The sequence below is a fragment of the Carcharodon carcharias genome, chromosome 17 (genome assembly GCF_017639515.1).
Source record: "Carcharodon carcharias isolate sCarCar2 chromosome 17, sCarCar2.pri, whole genome shotgun sequence".
Classification (NCBI taxonomy): domain Eukaryota; kingdom Metazoa; phylum Chordata; class Chondrichthyes; order Lamniformes; family Lamnidae; genus Carcharodon; species Carcharodon carcharias.
The window spans coordinates 79,772,716-79,796,510 of NC_054483.1; the positions used below are offsets into that span (position 1 = coordinate 79,772,716).

The following is a 23,795-nucleotide window of genomic DNA, read 5'->3' on the forward strand; positions in this document are numbered from 1 at the left end:
GGACATTTAAGACCCAGTGGCAGTACAGCAAAGAAGAGCAGGAAAGCTTTCCCTGATGTCCTAGCTGATATTTATTCCTTAACCAACACCCAAAATCTGATGATTACATGATTGCTGTTTGTGCAAGTTGCTGTGTCCAAATTGGCTGCCACATCTCCTACATTACAATAGTGACTACACTTTGAAGAAATACTTAATTGTCTGTGAGGTGCTTTGGGACTCCTGTGGTTGTGAAAAACGCTGTATAAATGCAAATTATTTTATTTGAGGCCTAACTCTCATCTACTCAAACAGTGTGCACACCATTTTATACATACAGCTGTGCTTTACAACAGGGTCAGCACCATGGCTGCATGGTGGGTCAACATCATAACGCACCTTAGTAATGGCAGCACGAAGGCCTTTCATTCTTACTGTCCCACATAATTAAGGAAATTATTTCACACTGTTGGGCACAATCTGATTTCGCCTAGTGATATGGCAGACTGGTAACTAAATAGAATTTTGCAGTCGCAGCCCAGGGCAAACTGTCTGACAGGGTTACTGTTTATTATAAGCTGTTGAAAATGGCTTGAAGATACAACAGCTGAGTTCTGCTCAATTTGGATGGACTCAATTTTACGTTAAAATGTTTGACGTGTAAAAAGATATCATTTATTTGGTTGCAACGCCACAATTTTTATGCCAACTTGGAATCACAAGGATATATAACATCCAAAATATGTGATATTTTTGAAAAGCTTGAGTTACATGGTTCATACAAAGTTAACATTATTTGAAGTGATTATGCATGAAAAGCACTTGTTTGACTATTTAAGTAAAATGAATTTTAAGCAGTCACATGTTTGATTTCCATCCAGACCTAAATTCCATGCATAGTTTTCAAGACACAATGGAAGCCTGGTGTATGTGGTGTGCATTATCTGCTGCAGCACAGGTTTAAACTTCTCTGCTTATTCAGTGAAATTATTGAGTATTGTTGATTCAATGCAGAATATTTTCAACAGCCAAGATTCTCAAATAAGTGTGACATTAATTGTTAGATATTAATTACAAAGTAGTTCTGTTCATTTAATTGACAGAACAAAAATTAGTAGCTGCTGTGTAAAAAGCAGTTATTATTCTGGGAATTAATATGAACATACATGACTATATAACAGGTAAATGTGTATTTACAACATGATTGTCAAGTTTAAGAAATAAAGTGTTATGTAGATTTTGTTTAATATTATTTATATTATAAATAAAAATATCAAACAATGGGTGGATACAGAGCTGAAGCAACATTCTCGTGATATGTATGAGAAATATTCCTCAATGATTCTGCTGATTAAGGCAATGAGTGACTGAGCCATGCAAGTTCGTAAAATCCCAGGTTCGATCCCTGATCAGAAGGGCAGCTAGATTTGTTTCAGAGGGCCAGAAATAGGGATTGAAAAAATAACCAGGAGATGAGCTGTTTTTCAACTTACAGGGCAGGCTCAGAAGCAGCTACGTCACTATACAGTCAAACAGTCTGCCAGAACTCAATGTCGAGACTAACTTATGAAGAATGACCATGTGGGCAAGATACCAGACGGCTAATGGCACGCAAACCTAACAACAGCTCAAGGTGGAAGGGGACAATTTTCAATTGCCAGTCACTTGTTCCTGCCCTGAAAAGTGAGTGACTAGAAGAGGGAACCTTGTCAACCCATTAACACCTGTAGCCCAGTTTCCAGGTCAGCTTGTAAGCAGGCATCAGTGTGTTCACCTGAAACAGGCAGATGGTGCTTAATTGTGCGAATCATGGTCCTACTTGGCATAGAGGGCATGAGGAGGGGTGGGTGTCATAAGGTCTATGAGGGGGTCACAGGTTTTGGGTGGGACATGGGAGCATGTGGGGGTGAGAGAGTGTGAGCGGTGAGGGCTGGAGGGCCTTTCTGTTTTTATTTTAACTGGGATGAAGTCCCACAGCACCGAGGTGTGCCTTTTAAATAGGCCGCTTTAGCACCCGGCAGTCCATATGGCTGCTTCCAATCTTTTTCCCGGATCAGCTGGCCCGACTCCAGCCTGCACCTGCTCCCTTCACTATCCCCAACAGCCCTCACCACACTCTCACCTCCCCATGAAAATCCTATTCTTGCGGACACTTTCTCCCAAAGTGGGAGGCGAGACAGAAATTACCCCGACTCCCATAACAGGCCATAGGAGGGATATTCCTGTGTTTCTTTTTAAAGCAATTGGAGATTTTTCACTTCAGCATTCCCAGTTCACAACCTGCTGTGTTCACATACTCATAAACTGTGCAACCCCAGCCTGTGATTTTCTAACCATTTGTTTAATGTGCAAAACTCATGAGTTACTGATGCCCAAGATCCTGATATTTGTTTTCTGTGATTACAATACAATGCAGATGCTGGATTCTCAACTTGCATAGATCAAATGCAACCCCATTGCTGAGACAATTATAACACTACTGGCGGTAATTTTAATTCATGGCATGGTGTAAAGAGAGTGCTATTGGTAGACAATGGAAAGGAAATGTGAAGAACATGTATGATAGGTAGTGAATCCAATATCACCTGTGTTAAAATAAACAGTTGCATGTTATGCACCCTGTTTGAGTTTGGAAAGTCAGACAGGGTAGAAAATGGATGAGAGATTCACTACCCTCTGTTTTGCAATCCTGCCTAAGATGAATTTCACTGCTTATAACACATGTTGCTTTCACTGTTCCTACTACTGCTTTAGCACAATATTGCATAACTTTTAACCGCTTTTTTGTTTTAACCAAGTGAGAAAGACTGACAGCTGCCAAGGTCAATATGTAGAGCATATTTCACCTTACTACCAGTATCAAGTTTCCATCAGAGATAAAAACAAAAAAACTGCGGATGCTGGAAATCCAAAACAAAAACAGAATTACCTGGAAAAACTCAGCAGGTCTGGCAGCATCGGCGGAGAAGAAAAGACGTCAACTCTTTTCTTCTCCGCCGATGCTGCCAGACCTGCTGAGTTTTTCCAGGTAATTCTGTTTTTGTTCAAGTTTCCATCCACTGTATACATAAATTATTTGAAATTAAAACAAAGACTGGTCAGCAGAAGCTGTTTGGTAAACTATCTATAGTCTAAACAGTGGTTGAAAATCCTTAAAAGGACACACTGTAGTGAGGACCAAAGTAGCAAGTGACTAATGCCATCAGCTTTGGTTGATGTGGTGTACATGGACTTCCAAAAGGCATTTGATAAAGTGCCACATAATAGGGTTGCCAGCAAAGTTGAAGCTCATGGGATAAAAGGGACAGTGGCAGCATGGATATCCAGTTGGCTGAGTGACAGGAAACAGAGATTAGTGGATTTTTACTTCATTTTTACTTAATATAGGAGGATCTCCACAATTAATTTTCAGAAAAGTTGACCGGTGCACATGAAAAATGAAGCTACCTTGATTGCAATGGCCAGTGTAAACAAAAATTTTTGTTTATATTTTGCCAATAAAACAATTCTTTTGATGTTGAACAACAAATGCTCGTTCATTTCCATTAGCTGTTGAGACAGTTGCATTTAGACAACGATAAAACCCTTTCGCACAGAGAATTCATGAACTTTGAAATTACCAACACTAAACACACTCCTCTGAGTTTTGCGAAATGTTGTATGGTGAAAATTAATAGTCCTGTGGAGGGGGGCTGGAGGCAGGATAGGGGTCAAAATTTGACAATACCATGGCCTGAGTTTCACGCCTGTCGGGCACATGAGGTCAGCGGGGTTGGAGGCAGCCAAGATTTCAGCTTTCGCACACAAATATCAAAACAATGCAATTTCACAATGGCTGGCCAATTAAGGACTGGCCAGCATGAAGTGCGACCCCACATTGGAGAAGGGCTGGCGGCAGGGGCAAGAGAGTGGCTGGCAGCGGGTCCAATTGGGACCCGGCAGGGTGTTTTAAATTGGCAGAGGCATCACCCTGAAGGCTGCCAGGAGTTCCAGAGGAGGCACAGGGAGCTTTCCAAATATAAGCTAGAGTTATGGCATCAGCACCTGTTTGTCACACAAAGCGGGAGGGTAATGCAGGTGGGCACACTGCCTTCCACTTCCCAGACAAGTGCCTGCGCACTCTCGTGGGGGCAGTGAGTGCCAGGCGGGACACCCTGATGCCACAGGATGGCAAGATGAGGCCACCCCACCAAATGAAGGCCTGGGCAGAGATGGCAGCCACAGGTCAGTGAGCACAAGGTGGTGTGCTGCATCTGGATTCAGTGCCAAAAAATGTTTAATGATCTTCTGTGCTTGAGAAATATGAGTACCAATTTGGCATGGTACTGTGTGAAGCCTTGAAGGGTGGTGCTCAGAGGTGTAAGATTCAGAGTAACAGAAGACACATATACTTGTGCCTGCTAAGGCTGGGAGATTGGACTGGACCCTCGGGTGCATTCAGGGATCAAAAATGACCGGCACTTCAATCTGCTTCCTGGGTGGGGGACGGGGGGGTGGGGTGGGGGGGGTGGAGGAGGAGGAGGTGGGTGTTGGCGAGCATAGTATGGTGTTGCAGATACAGGGTGGACTAATGATTGGACCTTTGTCCATACAAGAGAAGAGAAGCCATAATGCTGCTGAGGTGGCCACCCTGCTCATCCTGAGCAATGTGAGATGGACGCCCTAGAGCTCGAGTGTGAGCGCACACCAAGGTCAACAGGTCGCGGAGAGGCAGGCATCTCGGAGGAAGCTAAGAGCCCAGTGGACAGATGTGGGATGGGCAGAGACTGCCAACAATGTAGGGTTCTCCCACCTCAAACGATAACTTTCAATCAAGAGTCCCCAGTGATCCAGCAATGACAATGCCACCATGATGCTGTTGTCCATACTCTCACCAGGCTGCCTAGCATGCACATTCAATATATGATGATTGTTATCACTGACATATTGTCTTCCTCCCTCAGATGTGCCATCCTCCTGAGGCACCTGGAACCCCAAGGACCCCTCAATTGACACCGATGGAGGAGCCAAACCCGCGTCACACCCTCTCTCGCTACTAGTCATCAGCTCAGATACCGGGATGTCGGTGGGCTGTAGTTCATTGGCTCAGATGGTTGTGCACTGTGGGGAGGTCACGGCACACTCACATGGGGTGCTGGCGGAGGCATTGAATGCCCAGGGCATCAGCTGTTGGAGAAGTGCTGGAGACCAGGACGATGCTGAGTGCGAGGCAAGTGATGAGCGTCTGGAGTCGTCCATCAGGTGGCAGACGCTGGATGTTCAGCAGGATGCATGGGAAGATCTGGCGGAGATCTCTGAGGGTCTGTGTGCCATGGTCTCTGTCATGGAGGAGTCCAGAAAGGAGCTTGAGCACTGCATGAACCTGAACACCAAGCGCACAACCTCCTCCATTGGGAGAATGGCGACTCTCAGGAGAGGCAGCTCCAGGAACAGAATCAGGAGTTCCTGGAATCGCGCTTAGGCCTGTACACCCACACACCCACTGTGACCTCAGGAGGTCACTGCCAGTGTGAGAGATAGATGAAGCACCTTGTCTCTCTGCTAGATGCCCATCCATCGATGATGAGCAGGGAGGTCCAGATGTGTCTCACACTGGCGGACGAGCTGCTTGACGTCTCTATGGGCTCCTTCCACAATGCTCTGGGCGAAGGTGGCAGCTCCTCCGCCCCTCTGCCAGTGACCATGGCATTTTTTAAGGCGGTGATGATAGATGAGTGCCCAGCCTTATTGCTGGACGTAACCTCCCAGCCAGAGCCTGCTCAGGCCCCGCCGGCCAGAAGACGACCACCAAGATTATCAAGGTCAACACGACTGCAGAGTCAGCAATCTGCTGGTGATGGTGGGGGGGAGGGGGGGGAGGGGGGGGTAGTGTTGGTGGTGCACCAAGACATAGCACTTGCAAGTGGAAGTTTAAGGCACCGTGAGCACAGGATGGGGTTATCAAGGGTGACATTCTTTCATTTCATCACTGTTGTGTACTGTTTTTGTGTGACAGCCACAACCATGTTATGTTATGTTCCTTGTTTGCAACTCTGGTAAAGATATAAATCAAGATTTTGTTTCAATGACCTGAGCGTTCTTCATGTTTTCCATTGGTGTAGGCTTCATCAGTGCCTTATGATAGTTGGCAGGGGCAGCAAACTTTATTACAGCGGTTGTGAGGCGACGCTGGGGTCATGGGGTTTCCTCCTCAGAAATGTGTGGGAAGGAGGTGGCGCCCTTGGAATGAGAGTGAAGCCATGCCTTGGCAGCCTAGCTGAAGGTATGTTGAATCAAGGCCTCCCTGGTGTACCTGCCTCCTGAGGGTTCCTTAAATCTCCCTCCATGGCCTCACCCTGTGAAGCCTGGGATCCTCATCAGATCTTTCGGTGGAGTCTTCCTCTGAGGTTTGTGGAGCTGCCTAGCTGACCTCATCCTTCTGTGGGTCCCCTCTTGCCAGTGCCAGATTGTGTTGAGTGCATCAGGCAACAATGATAAGCAACACACAGTCTGGAGGATATTGCTGGGCACCCCTGATCAGCCCAGGCAGCGGCATCTCATCTTCAGCAGCCCAATGGTCCTCTCAACCACCTCCTTGTGGAGGCATGATTCCTACTGTACCTCTCTTTTGCTTCTGTCCTTGGTACTGGAGTGGCATCATGAGCCACCTTTTCAAGGGATATCCCTTGTCATCAAGCGACCAACCATCCAGCCGAGCTGGAACCACAAACGGCCTTGGCCTTGGGAGTGTTGCAGGATGTATGTATCATGGTAGCTGCCAGGGTACTATGGCAGAATCTGGGTCTTGTGGTCGCATACTATCTGCACGCTCACGGAGTGGTAACGCTTTATATTCACGAAGTCACCCGGCCGACCTGCTGGCACCTTGATGGCCACGAAGGCAGTTTATGCCACCCTGGATGCGAGGGAACCCAGCGATAGCTGCAAAGCCTCTGGCTCGCTCAGCCCAGCTGGCTTGGTCCGTCCAGTAATGAACAAATGTGAGGACCGTCTGATCAGAGCATCCGTGATGAACCTGTCGCAACTGTGGACAGTTGATTGGGACCTCCACACAGATTCTCCGCTGACCCCTGGAAAGATCCAGGTGCAAAGAAATTGAGGGCTATGGTGACTTTCAGAGCCACTGGCACTGGGTGCCCACCCACACAGTTGGAGGCAATCTCTAAACCAATCATCTGGCATATTGATGGCACAGTGTTCCTTGAGAGGTGGATCCTCCTGCGGCACTGGACCTCACACATGTTGAGGTAGCCGGATCGCTGCCTGTACACAGCAGGATTATAGCAGCTTCTGTGGCCCCTTCCGCCTTGCTCTCCCTGTTGTTCTGCTCCCACTATGCCCGCGCCTCTCCTCCCATAGGTTGTTTCCTAGGATGCTGCCTGTGGACAGCTGGCCTCCTCTCCCTTCTGCGCCTCTCTTCCTCCTCAGAGGAGGACCCCCCCAGCGGAGTACACAATCCCCATCTGCTGAAATGCAGATGGCACTGTCCTGTGCACTGAAGGCTGCACTCAGCAGAAATGCTCCAAGTGAGTTGATGAAACAAAAAAGTCCTCAAAGCAAAGCTATACAAGCAAAAACTTCATACGAAATGACAGGAAAAGGTTTGAAATCTCAGCAGCCGAGCATCAGCAAACTCTCACCTGAACTCCTAACAACTCAAACAGCCAATGATCCGCTCCCCTTTTCTCCCGCCCTTGGATGAGAAAAGTGAAAAATCGAGTTGGCCACCTGCCGGTTTTGCCCATGCAACAAGCGCAAAACACACAGGCTATGTAAGCTTGCCTTCAATTGCACTTTTAACTGCCTTAAGTGGCTGATTAATTGTTGGCGGGCGCGCTTCCAAGTCCTGCATGTGCCCTCCAACTGTAATATCACGTGAGTGAACTATGATGTTGGGCGTGTGCCCAAAACCTTCTCATGGGATTTTACGCTCTTTCGGGTCAGGCGCACACCCGCTACTACTGTGTAAAATTCTGGCCCATGTTACATTGGCTCCCCGGCACGTTTCCACTTCCGAGCAATCTAGCCGGGCCAAGCAACTGGGTGGGTAGCCAATTAGGCCACTAAAGGTATCAAATGGGGGCAAGTTGCTAAGGTTCCCCTTCCATCATGATGGACCGACAGCTGAGGCCATTCTTTACTTTTAAAATCCTGGAAAGCTTCAGAGAGCAGTTCTATTTTGAGACACCCTTGCAGTCCTCCATCTGCCTTTCACCACCCCCCTCTCCCAAGGGGGCAGCCAGCCGTCCAAAGTTTTGAGCCTTCTGATTAGGCCCCTCACCTCCAATCTGTATTTAGACACCAACTATGGAGGCAGCCTTTTAATTGGCTGCCTCCCATAAGAATGCTGTGCTGTGAGCTGGATCAGTGGGGCCAGCACTGCTTTTGGGCCTGACAGCAGAAAACTTTCAAAGCTGGTAGGATTCTGTCAACCATTCAGCTGAGCTGAAGCCATGAATGGCCTCGGCACATGGGAGTGTCACAGGATGTAAGCATCATGGCAGCTGCCAGGGTACCTTGCACAGACTTGCAGAATCTGGGTCTTGTGGTCGCATACAATCTGCACATTCATGGAGTGGTAACCCTTTATATTCACAAAGACATTTAGCCCAAAGTATCAGTTGGCTCTTCTGGACCTGGTAATGTATAATTGGACAAGATGAGTCAATAAGCTCATAGTAAAGGAGCTTCTAGGCAGCAGCGATCATAACAAGATTGAATTTCACGTTCAGTTTGAAGGTGAAAAATGTGGGCCTAAGGCTAGTGTTTTAAACCTAAATAAAGGTAATTATAAGGCTACAAAAGCAGATCTGGCTCAAGTGAACTGGGAAACTAGGTTGAAATATAGGACAGTAGAGATGTAGTGAAAGACTTTTAAGGACAATGTTTAATAACTCTAAGCAAAGATTTATCAGAGTGAGAAAGAAAGACTCTTTGAAATCATCTGTGGCTAAATAAGGAAGTTACGGATAGTATCAATTTGAAAGAAACAATGAACAAATCTGTGAAGGTTAGCAGGAGGTCAGAAGATTGGATAGAGTTTAAGAACCAGCAAAGAATGACTAAAAAAGTAATGAAGAGGGAAAGTAGAGTATGACATACAGCTATCTAGAAATTGAAAAATAGGTAGAGTTTCTACAAATATTCAAATTGAAAAAGAGCAACAAGATCGAGTGTTGCTCTTCTAGAGATTGAGTGGGAAATTAATAATGGAAGACAGGGAAATGGCAGAAGCATTGTACAGGCATCTGTCTTCACTATAGAAGACTTGAAAAAATTCCCATAGATACTTGAAAATCAAGATGTGAAAGGGAGGGAGGAACTTACAACAATCACCATCACTAGAGGAAAGATACTGGGAAAACTATTAAACCTAAAGGCTGAAAAGTCCCCAGGGCCTGATGGCTGCATCCTAGGATCTTGTAAGAAGTGGGTGCAGAAATAGTAGAGGCATTGGTTGTAATCTTCCAAATTGCTTCAATTATGAACAGTCCTAGCAAATATAACACCTTTAATCAAGAAAGGAGGAAGACAGAAAGTAGGAAACTATAGTTAGGCTATCTACAGCCTAACATCTGTCATAGGGAAATTGTTAGAATCCATTATTAAGAGGGTTAGAGCAAAACACTTAAAAATCATGTTGTGATCAGGCAGAGTCAACATGGTTTTGTGAAAGGGAAATTGTGTTTAACTAATTTATTAGTATTCGTTGAGGAAATAACAAGCAAGGTGGATAAGGGGGAACCTGATGATGTGGTGTGCCTGGATTTCAAAAAGGCATTTAATAAATTGCCACATCAAGTATTACTATACAAAATAAGAGGCTTTAGTGTGGGGTGGGGGGGTAGTAACATATTAGCATGGATAAAGGATTGGTTAGCTAATAGGAAGCAGAGAGTAGGGATGGGACTTTTTTGGGTTGGCAAGCTGTAGCTAGTGAAGTGTCACAGGGATCATTGCTGGGGCCTCAACTACTTGCAATCTGTATCAATGACTTCGATGAAGGGACCAAACATGTGGTAGCTAATTTTGCCAGTGACACCAACGTAGGTAGAAAAGTAAGGTGTCAAGAGCACATAGTCTACAAAGGGATGTAGAGAGGTTAAGTGAGTGGGCAAAAAATTGATAGATGGAGTATAATGTGAGAAAATGTCAACTTGTCCACTTTGTCAGGCACAGAAAAGCAGTATGTTATTTAAATGGGGAGAGATTGCAGGAGTTAGTGGTACATAAGGACAGAGGGATCTGGGTGTCCTATACATGAATCACAAAAATTCAATATGCAGGTACAGCAAGTGATTAGAAAGGCAAATGGAATGTTGCTGTTTATTGCAAGGGAAATGGGATATAAAAGTAGGGACGTTTTACTGCAGCTGTACAGGATTCTTGGTGAGACCACATCTGGGGTACTGTGTACAGTTTTGGTCTCCTTATTTGAAAAAGGATATAACTGCATTGGAAGCAGTTCAGAGAAGGTTCACTTGACTCATTCATGGGATGAAGGGCTGATCTTATGAAGAGTGGTTGAATAGGTTGTGACTATATCCATTGGAGTTTAGAGGAATGGGAGGTGATCTGACTGAAACGTATAAGGTCCTGAGGGAACTTGATGGAGTGGATACCAGGAGGATGCTTCCTCTTGTCAGGGGGACCAGAACTAGGGGATGCAGTTTAACAATAACGGATCTCCCTTTTAAGACAAGGATGAGGAGAACTTTTCATCTCAGAGGGCTGTGAGTCTGGAATTCTCTTCCCCAGAAAGTAGCGAAGGCTGGGTCATTGAATTTACTCAAAGCTAAATTAGATAGATTTTTAAACGACAAGAGAGTCAAGGGTTATGGGTGGCAGGTCAGAAAGTGGAGTTGAGACCGCAACCAGATCAGCCATGATCTTTTTAAATGGCAGAGAGGCTCAAATGGCCTACTCCAGCTCCTCCATCCTCTGTTCCTATGTATAAACTGCTTATGGTAGAAGATTCCATGTTCGACTAACCAGGTATTACATTTATAATTTCCTCCTCAGTTTGCTGGTGAAAATCTGGAATCTATGCCAATTTAATTCACCAATCAGGGGAAACTGTCTTTCACTATTTATTCTGTCCAAACCTTTAAGAAAACTGTAATTAGGTTACAGTGAAATGCCCTAATTTTTAAAATCTTCCTTTTGTGACCATAACCTTCTCGTGTGTCAGTTCAGCGTATCTTCACTGCAATGATTCTTTCAATGACTCTAATGTCCATTTGATAACAGATTGTCCAGAACCCCACATAATACTCCAGCTGTGCTTTCTGTAAATTCAACATTGCTTCCTTGCCTTTATGTGCAGTGCTGCTATATACAAAACCCAGAATCAGATTTGCCCTTTTTTGTTGTCTAATAGGTTTTTGTTTTTTTCTAAAATAGTGCAAAGAAATTCCAAATTGATGCTTTGATTCACAGGCGTTCCACTGTCTAATTTCAAGACCAGAATGTTAAAGCACGCTGGCATGGAGCGTTTCACAGGGATTATTTTTCAGCCGGCAGGGGGGGAGTCTCACCCACCAGGGAGGCAAGTTGCCAAAGCGAGCACATGCTGGGCATCGTATTCAAAGCTTTTAAAGCAATACTCAGAAAATCATGAACAGCACATGCTTGAATTTCCAATGTGCGCTTCTGATGGGCAAGGGTACCCTCCCACAGTGTTGGGTTAGAAGAATACCATGAGCTGTTTTACTTTCTGCTTATTCAAAAATAACAGTGATTACAGTGCTCCACAGGGATACTGAATCCACCCATTTTAAAGGAGAGAATTAGTGTTAGGCTAACATAAGTAAAGAGAATTCCCATGCAGCATCTGCTTCACAGAACCGCAAACAGTGGCTTTGTAATGCTCAGGGCTGTTCGCGGACCACTCTCACTGTGTTTATTTTTTCCCCTGTTGCTATTGAGCACTCATTGTGTGTTTTCTAACACAGCAACAGCCAATTAACTGTTCTCACTCCTTCGATACATGCCCACTGTAAGGGGATTTTTTTTTCCCTACAGAACCTTAATGTGTTTGCCCTATTAAAAATGAAGAGACATTAAAAAAGAGTTCATTAAATGCAACAATTTTGAGCCCAATTATGAAAGTAACATGATGGAGGATTGATGTTGATTTAAATCCTTCCACAAAGGTTTCCTTCAATGTTGCTTCTTTGATGTATTACTTACTTGGCACTTGAAGGTTGAAGAAATCACCTCCATACAAAACTTAAATATTCTTTTAAATACATACCTGGATATTCAGTCTGCCTCTGTGAGCCCCCAAACCATAACGCTGGACAGTAGATGCATGGAGCTGAAAGTCATCAATTCGCAATGTCTCCAAGCCCAGAGGAGGACATTCTGTTAAAGAACAGAAAGAAATAATTCAAACCTGTAATATATCAATACTAAGCATGTTAATATAGCCCCCCTCTGCCATTTATTGTTTCTGTCTGGTTGAAATATTTTTCAGCTATTAATGTGATAAAATTCTGCAAAGGTAAATAAGATGTAGCAAACTTGCTTTTAAGCTAATCCCTGCATAACTTAAAAAGTTGGCCAAAAACACCTTATTTTCTTTTTATCTTTTTTCAACTTGGCTCAGTGATATTGCTCTCACTTCTGAATCAGAAGTCATGCGTGCAAGATCTACTCCAGAACTTGAGTGCATAATCTAGGCTAACTCTTCAATGCAGTATGCAAGGAGTGCTGCATTGTTAGAAGTGCTGTCTTTTGAATGAAATGTTAAACTAAGGCTTCACTCATCAGCTTTATGTGGAGATGAGATACTGTGTTTCAGTGAATAGGTTTCCTTCAACCATTACTACCCCATTGATGGGATTAGTTAATCATTCATTCGTTTGCTGCTGTTGGGATCCTACTGCACACAAACTTGGCCACCAAGTATAATCCTTTTGGACTTTCTCCAATTATTGAAAGCCAACGCCTTATTGGTAACAGTGATGGCTTTCATTTGATAAAAGTTAAACCAATGCTACTAACAAGACTTAATATCATACTTGAGCAGCAGTTTACAAGATGCTGTTGAGAATTATATTACTTGAGTGTTCCTCAGGTAGATCTTGTGACTCCTGTTCCACATTCTCCCCCCCACAGTTTGTCCTTGTTCACCCGCCATGTGCTCGCTGTTGAACTTTCTACACATAAGAGTTGCCCTAAGCCCCGGGTTACACTTCACTTGCAGCAGAATTTATCCAATCAGGTTTTCTCTCACACTCCAACTCAATCATGTTGGCACATGTCCAAACACAGACGTTGGTTGGACCTCTTTTATCTCTGTCTTCAGTCTCATCACAAGCTTCTTTCAACTCTGGGTTAAGGGAGAGATCTGCAGACCTTGAAACTAATGGCCTTATTGACTATTTGCTAACTTAATTAGAGGAATGAAAGTATACCATGACCTGAAATGAGATGTAGTATACTGAGGCACAATATTATAAGCTAACCAAAAATATTGTAGCTTGGACAAAGGAATAAACAGGATATTTGTTGGTAAAAACAAAAAAACTGCGGATGCTAGAAATCCAAAACAAAAACAGAATTACCTGGAAAAACTCAGCAGGTCTGGCAGCATCGGCGGAGAAGAAAAGAGTTGACGTTTCAAGTCCTCATGACCCTTCGACAGAACTTGAGTTCGAGTCCAAGAAAGAGTTGAAATATAAGCTGGTTTAAGGTGTGTGGGTGGGGGGGAGAGAGAGAGAGAGAGAGAAGTGGAGGGGGTTGGTGTGGTTGTATGGACAAACAAGCAGTGATAGAAGCAGATCATCAAAAGATGTCACAAACAACAGAACAAAAGAACACATAGGTGTTAAAGTTGGTGATATTATCTAAACGAATGTGCTAATTAAGAATGGATGGTAGGGCACTCAAGGTATAGCTCTAGTGGGGGTGGGGAGAGCATAAAAGATTTAAAAATATTTAAAAATAATGGAAATAGGCGGGCAAAGAAAAATCTATATAATTTATTGGAAAAAAACAAAAGGAAGGGGGAAACAGAAAGGGGGTGGGGATGGAGGAGGGAGCTCAAGACCTAAAGTTGTTGAATTCAATATTCAGTCCGGAAGGCTGTAAAGTCCCTAGTCGGAAGATGAGGTGTTGTTCCTCCAGTTTACGTTGGGCTTCACTGGAACAATGCAGCAAGCCAAGGACAGACATGTGGGCAAGAGAGCAGGGTGGAGTGTTAAAATGGCAAGCGACAGGGAGGTTTGGGTCATTCTTGTGGACAGACCGCAGGTGTTCTGCAAAGCGGTCGCCCAGTTTACGTTTGGTCTCTCCAATGTAGAGGAGACCACAATGGGAGCAATGAATGTAGTAGACTAAGTTGGAGGAAATGCAAGTGAAATGCTGCTTCACTTGAAAGGAGTGTTTGAGCCCTTGGATGGTGAGGAGAGAGGAAGTGAAGGGGCAGGTGTTGCATCTTTTGCGTGGGCATGGGGTGGTGCCATAGGAGGGGGTTGAGGAGTAGGGTGTGATGGAGGAGTGGACCAGGGTGTCCCGGAGGGAGCGATCCCTACGGAATGCCGATGGGGGGGTGAAGGGAAGATGTGTTTGGTGGTGGCATCATGCTGGAGTTGGTGGAAATGGCGGAGGATGATCCTTTGAATGTGGAGGCTGGTGGGGTGATAAGTGAGGACAAGGGGGACCCTATCATGTTTCTGGGAGGGAGGAGAAGGCGTGAGGGCAGATATTTGTTGGACTGGAATGGCCTATTATCGGTTGCAGCAGCTCGAAGCAAGGATGCAATTTTTAATTCTTTCAGACTAGTTTCCCTAAATATCTACTTAACCCACTTCCTTGCTGATGATCACCTGCATAATAATAGCAAACACACTTCAAACGTCTTCTTCGATAGCACCTCCTAAATCCGCATCCTCCACCATCTAGTAGGCAGGGCTGCAGATGCATGGAAGATCGTCAGCTCCATGTTTTCCCTCCAAGTCACTCACTATGTCGACTTGGATATATGTCACCATCCCTTCTTGATCACTGGGTCAAATTCCTGGAACTCCCTGCCTTACAGTACCATGAGAGTTTCTTCACCACATGGGACTGCAGTCATTCAAGGAAAAAGCTCACCACCAATTTCTCAAGGGCAGCTATGAATGGGCAATACAAGCTGGCTTTACTATTGACACCAGTATCCTCAAGAAGTATTTTTTGAAAATAATTCATTAGTCATAAAGGAATTGTTAGTGTGTTGTATAAACAAAAGTTCTTTATTGTTGAACTTTTAGCTGGATACATATTACAAATAAGCACACAATTAATGTGCAGTTGTATACATCCCATATCTGGGCCACATGGTGGTGAGGATGTTGAAATGTTTCACATTGCACAGTCATTGCAACATTATTTACATCCTGGGGGTGGGTTTACAATGAATGCTGCAGGACATTGCTATCAAGTGTTAAAGTTAGTGCAGGCAGACTTCAGGCCTGGCAGAGAAATTCCACAAAGCCTCCCTGCCACATTTTCTTCCATAAGTTGCTCCAGGACCCCCAAAAACAGGCAGAAAATCAAAAGAAAATCTTGCCTCGGAATTCTTTAATGTATGTTTTCTGATTAATTTTGCGGGGGTGGAGGTAATACCCTGCCTCGAGGGTGTATTGTCCCTATCAGCTTTCACGCTGGTAGTTTCTGTTACCAAAGTAAGAGCGTTCTTTCAATATCCTGGCCAATATTTGCTCCTCAACCAATATCACTAAACAGATTATCTAGTCATTATCACACTGCTGCCTGTGGGAGTTTGCTGTGAGCAAATTGGCTGCCACCTATCCTACTTACAAACCCATTGGTTGTAAAGCACTTTGGGATTTCCTGAGACTGTGAAATGCAATATAAATACAAGTCTTTAGTTCTTTTCAGATTATATTTGTCAATTGGATGGTTAGCCCTATGCAGTGGATGGATTTTAGGGATCCCATAAGCCATCGATGGTGGGGGTGGGGAGTCCACCCACACCCAACTAGGCACAAGTGCCCCGTTGGATGTCCACTTAGAATTTAGAGCCAGAGCTTCTGTTTCCACTGGCTAGGGCTGTCTGGAACAGGACTTGAACCCTGCATTGACTGACTCAGACAGAATACTAACCGCTAAACCAAAAACTTACCCCTATGTTTTTTGAAAGCCACTATCAAAATAAATAATGCTTGCAATACATGAAGATACAAGCATGCTTTGCATGTGTCAAGGGGATAATGCTGATCAGAATATATATCCCAACAGGAATTCCACTCTTTATCTCATGTAAAGCCATGGTTCAAAATGGAGGTTTCTGCCTCTTCACAAAGTTTGAAATAGAAAATTAGTCTTCTAGTAAGAAATCAGTGAAGATAAAGATCCTTTGATGGTTGAGGCAGCAGGCTTCAAAATATTAATGCTTGCAAGTTGACAGGTGAAATTGTAATTTCTAACCATGATTAGGTTTTGGCAGGAAATTCAGTAACACAACAGTTACAAGCCTTTGCCAATTAATTTGCTGAGCTGTAAAGACTGTGAACACGATGGCTGCTAGCCTACTTTTAAAAAAATGGTTTTACATGAAAGCAATTCTGGCTACTACTTCTGAGTCCTGGTAAACACATCCAGGTTCTCTAAACATCTGTGACTCATGTACTATGTGAAGAAAAATCACACTGAAAAGCTGTCAACAAGTAAAGAGAAATCTGGCTGTTGCATCCAAAGGGTCTGTGGTTTGAAAAGAGACTTTAAGAATCAGCTTTCTGAAAAAAATAAATCATTCCCTTGTAGACAGGTTCCAAATCTCCTAGGACAGAATTTACTGTCAAAATAACAGTGAGGATTATGATGTTCTTTATTAATAATGTGTAAATGGTACAACAACTTCAGGTAAGCAGCAGATGCACAGCTAAATACAAATATTTAAAGATTGCTCTCTGAGTTGTGTGACTCTGCTGTTAGCTTTGCAAAAACAGCATTTCACTGCCTACTGCACCACTGACCTGCACTGAAGTTCATAAATTTGCTTCATTTGTAAACTAGATATGAACTAGACTGGCTGCTGATATTTACAGTTAAAAATTAGTAATGTAAGTGCCATTTTAACAATGAGATAATTGTTAATTGCTTCCATCTCCCTGGCACTGAAATTAACTAGTACAAGAGTAGTCTCATTCCTTCCAGTTTTAAATTTTTCAGGGCATTTTCAAAAATGTCCAGCTGTTCATTTTTAATTTTTTTCTTACTTTCCCTTTCTGTCTCACATTTCCCAATCAATCCAGTCCTTCTTTCCCCCTCTTCATTTCTCTTTCTGTACCTGATTTGATACAACATTGAATTCATCCACTCTAATTCGCGGCCCTTCTCAGTCCTTTATTTATTTCCCAATCTTTAAATTTCATTGATTAAGGAGAAAAACTGTTGACTGTCATTTTCACTTAGCTTTCAGATGCTCCATTTCATTCATTGTGCCGTTTTCAGCAAACACTTTCCATATCTCTGAGAGCTGAAGGGTGTATGGCAAGTCTAACTAACAACAGATGCCACTAGATACATTGCTATAGCAAAATCTGGCCCATTATTTTGTTTGTATCTTTTCTATATTTCTTCTACCTATTAATATATATGTAAATAAATCTAGATAAGCAATTTTAACCTATATAAAGATCTAGGATCTGTGTTATTCTTCTGTCTTCTGAGATGACAGACGAATATATAAAGCATACCATAAATTCTACAATAAAGGATTTTACTGCTGTTTAAGGTTCATTGTTAAATTGGAATACTCTAACCCATGCACATATATGGCAGAGAATAAATATGTAGGCTTCATTTCATGCAGGACTTGCCTATATATGAAACTATACTTTATGTATCGGAAAAAGCTTAAAATTACCACTCCCATCTTTTTTTCCTTTTATGATCAGTCATCCCAAAACACAAATCATAGTTTCAACAGAAATTTGGAAAAAAAATGCTGCTGGGGCATAACAGTCTGTTGCAATATTATCTTAAAACTATTTAATTTCAGTCATATAAATCTGTGCTAAGGTATATCTATATCAGCATTTTAAATACAGTGTTAATAGATTTGCAGCTATCTCATACAAATCTCATGGTTTCTAATAAACGTCTATAATAATTGGATCTGAAACACACTATATTCTGTCATTATAATGTAATGTACTAACTGGCAGGCATACAAAGGCAGGAAGAGGTCAAGCCAAATGATGAATATGACTGGATTATTACTGTCTTCTATCAAGTAGGTAAGATTTAATCATTCCATACTATAGAAGGCAGTAACATTGAATGAAAGGATTTATAGTTACTCAGAAATTGTTATAGCTTCCAACGCTGTCACTGAAAATCAGTCATACAGAGAAATAAATTATATAAAGTAGGTGTCAAAGAAAAGGAGTCAGGCATCTTAATGCTTCTGTGTGAAATTGAGATACGACATTTTCAATAAAAAATGAAATATGCATCATTATTAATCTTTAACAGAGATAAAAGGTCTGACACAAAATATAGTCCATGTTATCTTAGCAATAGCAATATGTGGATCTATGTGAAAACTTACTCTTTCAGCGCTGGTTGAGATTGGTTGTTCAATACACTAATGTCAGATCATTTACTTCCAGTAATTGGGGGGAGCATTGGGACATTTAATTGTTGAAATATGCTATCAGGATTTTTAGTTGTCAAGCCTCACGGAAGTTATTAATTTTACATCAAAATTACAATTGTTTAACATATATATATATATATATATCATTTCTGCATTTAAGCTCATTTTTGTTTAATTTTGAACAGAGGAATAAAAGGCAACTGTGGCCCATCTGATTAATCCCAGTCTTCAAATAATATCATTCAATATGTTTTCCATATCCTACATATGTTCCTTATACCAATAATCTAGCCAAACCCTACTTCTTTGCTGAGGCCACTACCTTCTCTGAGAAATAATTACATTTCAACTGTCTTTTTGCCTTCCCACTTTTGAGTTTTGGCCAGTGCTCCTGCTCCTGTTACAGAGCTCGTCAGTGTTTTATATATTTTTTAATCATTGATATGCAAATACTAATGACCATTAAAATATTGAGCACCACAGTGCTGTCAAGAACCTGGCTCTTCTTAAGAGCCAAGTGCTTGGAGGGAGCTGAGGGATGGTGAATTGATCTTTGATAATTGTGCAAAACCAGCATTGATGAATCAGCAGCTTGTTTTACATTCATCCAGCTTTATTCCACTGATAGTCAATGGAAACGACAATCGACTGGGCTATAAAACAGGCTGCTGATTCATTATCAGCCATTTTGCTCTACCTCCAGAGATCATTTTACCCACAATATCTTAAAAGTGAAACCACAATTTCTTCATCATATTTCAGAGATAAGGCACTTAGTCAGAGGCAGGATGTGGTGTAATACTATCCGGACTCCAAACCTGCAGGAAAGTCAGTGGATTTTTTAAAGTGGGGTTTAGATTGTAAACAAAATTTCAATCGATTGAGTGCTGGAACCACGACCAGGAGGTTAAAATGCCAGCAAAGGGCACATTGTCTCTTGTCCTGCTGAGATGGCCAAAATTATACCATATCATAGAACGTGAGCCAAAAGCAGCAGACAATGTTTGCCTACCTGTCACTGTATTCCTCTTCAAATCTTTCAGATTACTGAACGATAAAAACAAAGCTCAGCGTCAGACCCAAATAGGGCAAAGGAAACAAATGCTGATGGATGGTCGAAAATCTTTTGCAGGTCTAAATTTTGCTTTTATCTATGAAATAAAAGGCCCCAAAACCATTGCTGCGCTTGACCCATTTGAATGTGCAAAGGCACTTATCATAAAACATGGCCAATGGGCTGGATTTTACGCTTAATGGCAGGGTAGAAGAGGCGAAGGGGAAGCACACGGTCCGCTCGCTCCCATCCTCGCTGTTGCATCACTTCAAATCAAGCGTTGGCCAGTCAACTAATGGATGGCTGGCGGGAATGTGACCCAATTAGCCTGGTGGGGGGGGGGGGCTCTGTGACAAATTGAGCACTTAAGGCAAGGTATTTGGCGAAAGAGGGGGTTAGGCTATGAATTGAGGTCAGTCCTGGCAACCAATTAAAAAGGCCCTCTGGCACCTCACTCTCTATTTAATTGTTCTGTCAGCCTGTAGAACCTGAACAAATCCAGTTTACTGGCAGCCAAACACTGTCACCTTCCACCTTCAGCAGCAGGCTCTGCTGCTACATACACCCATGGGCCTGTTTACAGGCCTTTTCATGCACCCTTGTGCCACTGCTGCATAAGTCACTCCCAATGTTTTTCCTGTGTGCCTCCTGTTAAAAAGGAGTAGATGATTAAAAAAATGCAGTCCACTAGGTTTTAAAAGCTTGTTAAGTGACTTTTTTGTGAAAGCAAGTGAGCTTCCAATTTCGGGACTCACCCGTCCTGGGTGACATCAGATTGCTGAACCACCATAATCGCGTTATATTTTGTGTTGGCGCAGTGGGGTAGTGAGAGAGGGGGGAGGGAGGCAATTTGCCTCTATAAAACCCAGCCCAATGTATCTGGCATGTTTGTATCAATCTGTTGTTAGTTTGGAGTGATTTGGAGTAAATCCATGGGGAGAATTTTCCCCATGTCAGGTGGACCTTTTGGGAGCGGGTACGGACCTGATTGCCACCCGTGGTCGGGTCTGTGCCACCATTTTAGGCGGGTGGGCCAATTAAGGCCCAGCCAGCGTAATTCTCAATTCCCGTGAATAGCGGGAGGGCGCGGGCGGTGGCAGGAGTGCACTGACTGCCGGGTCCAATAGCGACCCGGTGGCCTGTTTAAATGAAGGCCAGGTAGCCTTTGCAAGGCTGCTCACAATGGCCCGTAGAAAGGCTCACTAGAGGGCTTCCTTTGAGCAAGCAAGTCCGGAAGGTAAGCCAGCAGAGCAGGCCAGGCCGGAGGGTAGGGCAGCAGGGTAGTGTGCTCCTCGGTTCTCGGATGAGTGCCTAGCTGCTCTCCTGGTGGAGGTGGCAGCACGGCGAGAGGTCCTGATTCCGAGGGATGGGAGGCGGAGGCCTCCCCACCTGACCAAATGTGCATGGGAGGAGGTGACTGAGAGTGTGAACTCCCATGATATGGTGCGGTGCACATGGGTCCAGTGCTGAAAAAGATTCAACGATCTCCTGCACTCAAGAAGGGTGACTAACCTGCTTCTTTGTGTGAGTGTGCAGCAGCTGCGGGGTAACAAAGAACTGGAGCCCTGCAATGTCCCACTCTGGTTGGATTGGCAGTTATGCGATGGGAATCCAGGTACAGGCTGGACTAATCAATGTTCTTCTCTTCTTTTCAGGAGAAGACTGCACACAATTCCACCAAGCGGATGTGGACTGGCAGAGGCCAGGCCCAGTTGGCCTTCTTGACTCCTTTTGAACAGGAGGCCATGGATCTGGAGAGGTGCCATGCACCCAGGTCCACCAGTGGCGTAGAGGCTAGGCTGCCACAGGGCAGTATGTTTGCCGAGCACTGAGGTACTGAGGCCACCAAGTGTGTCCCAGCAGACATGGCACTGCTGAACGCTCAGTGACTGAAGTTTGCAATATGGGTTGACCATTGATTATAGAAGGATGAGCACATAATGATCTGTGGAACTGGCATGCAAATTGATATTGTCTCCACTTTAACTGATCAAATGTCCTTGTTCTTCCTTTCAGCATCAACAGAGCATGGCTGGGAGGAGGAGGCAGAGGACCCACCTCTGACACCTGAGGGCACAGAACATATCAACTCACCAGCGTCACACCATCTCTACCAGGCAGGCACCAGCACAGACACTAGTACCTCGGTGGGAATTAGATCTTCGCCTAGTGTCCCAGGGCACAGCAATGAGGGCACTTCACACTCGCTTGAGGTGCAGCCAGAGACAGAGAGTGCCCAGGGTGGCGGCAGTCGGAAAACTGCTGGGGACCAGGTACATACTCGGTCAGTGTCTGAAGATGTGCCTCTGGAGTCGTCCGTGAGGCAGCAAACACTGGAAGTGCAGCAGGGTATGTGGGATGATCTGGCGGAGATACATGAGGCAATGCGTGGCATGGTGCCCGTGGTGGAGGAGTCCACGTGGAGCATCACCAGTGCAATGTGCCTAATGGCCAGGCGCCATGCTTCTTCCATGGAGAGAGTGACAACTCTCCTGGAGAGGCTCCTCCAGGAGAACAATCAATGCCTCCTGGGGTTGCGCTTGGATCTGCAAGCCCTCACAGCAGCATTGACCTCAGCTGGTCAGTGCCCGTGTGGGAGATGGTTTGGGCATCAAGTATCCCAGCTCGGTGTCCATCCATCTATGGTGAGCAGGGAGGTCTGAAGCAACCTCACATCGGCGCAGCAGCTGCCTGTCGTCTCTGTGGGCTCCTCTGAGGGCACTCCAGTTGAGGGCAGCAGTTCCTCCGCCCCTCTGCCAGTGACCATGGCATCCAATGAGGCTGCGGCGACCGGGGAGAAGCCAGCTGTGGAACTAGCTGCTCCCTCCCGGGCGGAGCCATCAAAGGCTCCACAGGCCAGAGGACGGCCGCCAAGGTCATTGAGACCAACAGGACAGCACCGTGAACAGGCTGTCTCAGATGCCAGTGCCAGCGAAAGGACAAAACCTAAACGTAGCAAACATAAGCATAAATTTAAGGCACATTAGGCACACCACAGGTTTCTCAGTGGTGCTTTTATGTTGCCCCATATTAGTTCATCTAAGGTTTGATGTGATGTACAACACCTTTTTTTTGGTTTCTGAAGTTAATTTTGTAATCTCATTAATTTTGATATGTAACCAGGCTCAGGGTGATTCCTTACTTCAGGAAGCCATGATGTTTTGAGTGAGCTGTTTGACATTGAGCTTTATTGACAAGGGCCTTAGTTAATGTTCCTATCCAGGCAGACTTAGCACTCAGTATTGAGTATGGAGCCTGCAGCCCTGGTGTGTGCTGAAGGTCCATCTGTGGTGGGCTAGCTGAAAGCCACGCGGGTTCTCCTGCCTCTCTGGAGTATGCCCGTCTACCCCCTCAGCGTTCACCTGCACATGCTCATCCTCGGACGCACTGCTGGACTCATCGTGTGCATCCAGAGTAACTGCGTCTACGTCTTCCTCGTCCACTGCATCACTCCTTTCCAGTGCCAGATTGTGTAGAGCACAGCATGCAATCACTATCAGCGACACATGATCTGGGGGGTACTGGAGTGCACCCCCTGAGCGGTCCAGGCATCAGAAGCACATCTTGAGAAGACTGATGCTTCTCTTTACCACAGCCCTTGTGGAGGTGTGGCTCCCATTGTACTGCTGCTCAGCCTCTGTTCTTGGATGACGGAGAGGTGTCATGAGCCACCTTTTGAGGGGATAGTCCTTGTCACCCAGCAGCCATCCATCCAGTCGGGCTGGAGCACTGAAGAGACTCGGCACCTGGGAGTGTCCGAGTATGTAAGCGTTGTGGGTGCTGCCTGCACAGACTTGTAGAATCGGCATCCTGTGGTCACAAACTATCTGCACGTTCATGGAGCGGAAGCCCTTCCTGTTGACGAAAGCACCGGGCTCACCTGCTGGCGCCTTGATGGCCACATGTATGCAGGCTATTGCACCCTGGACACGGGGGAAGCCAGCAATCGCTGTGAAGCCTCTGGCTCGCTGTGTTTGGCTGGCCTCACCCCAGCAGTAGTAGATGAAAGTCAATGCAGGCCTGAATAGAGCTTCTGTCACCTGCTTGACACAAGTGTGGGAGACTCCGCAAAGATCACCCACTGACCTCTGGAAAGAGCTGGCGGCATAGAAGCTGAGGACAGCTGTGACCTTTAGCGCCGCTGGC

The 23,795-nt window shown here is 44.6% G+C and overlaps 1 protein-coding gene across 1 annotated transcript in view; it reads right to left on the bottom strand.

The window, feature by feature from the left end:
• The window catches only part of LOC121289858 (inactive carboxypeptidase-like protein X2), a 226,852-nt gene that overhangs the window by 179,716 nt on the left and 23,341 nt on the right, over positions 1–23,795 (bottom strand). The window contains exon 3 of the mRNA XM_041209764.1: positions 12,236–12,345. Within this exon, the coding sequence (XP_041065698.1) occupies positions 12,236–12,345 (110 nt within the window). The remainder of the gene's footprint in view (positions 1–12,235; positions 12,346–23,795) is intronic.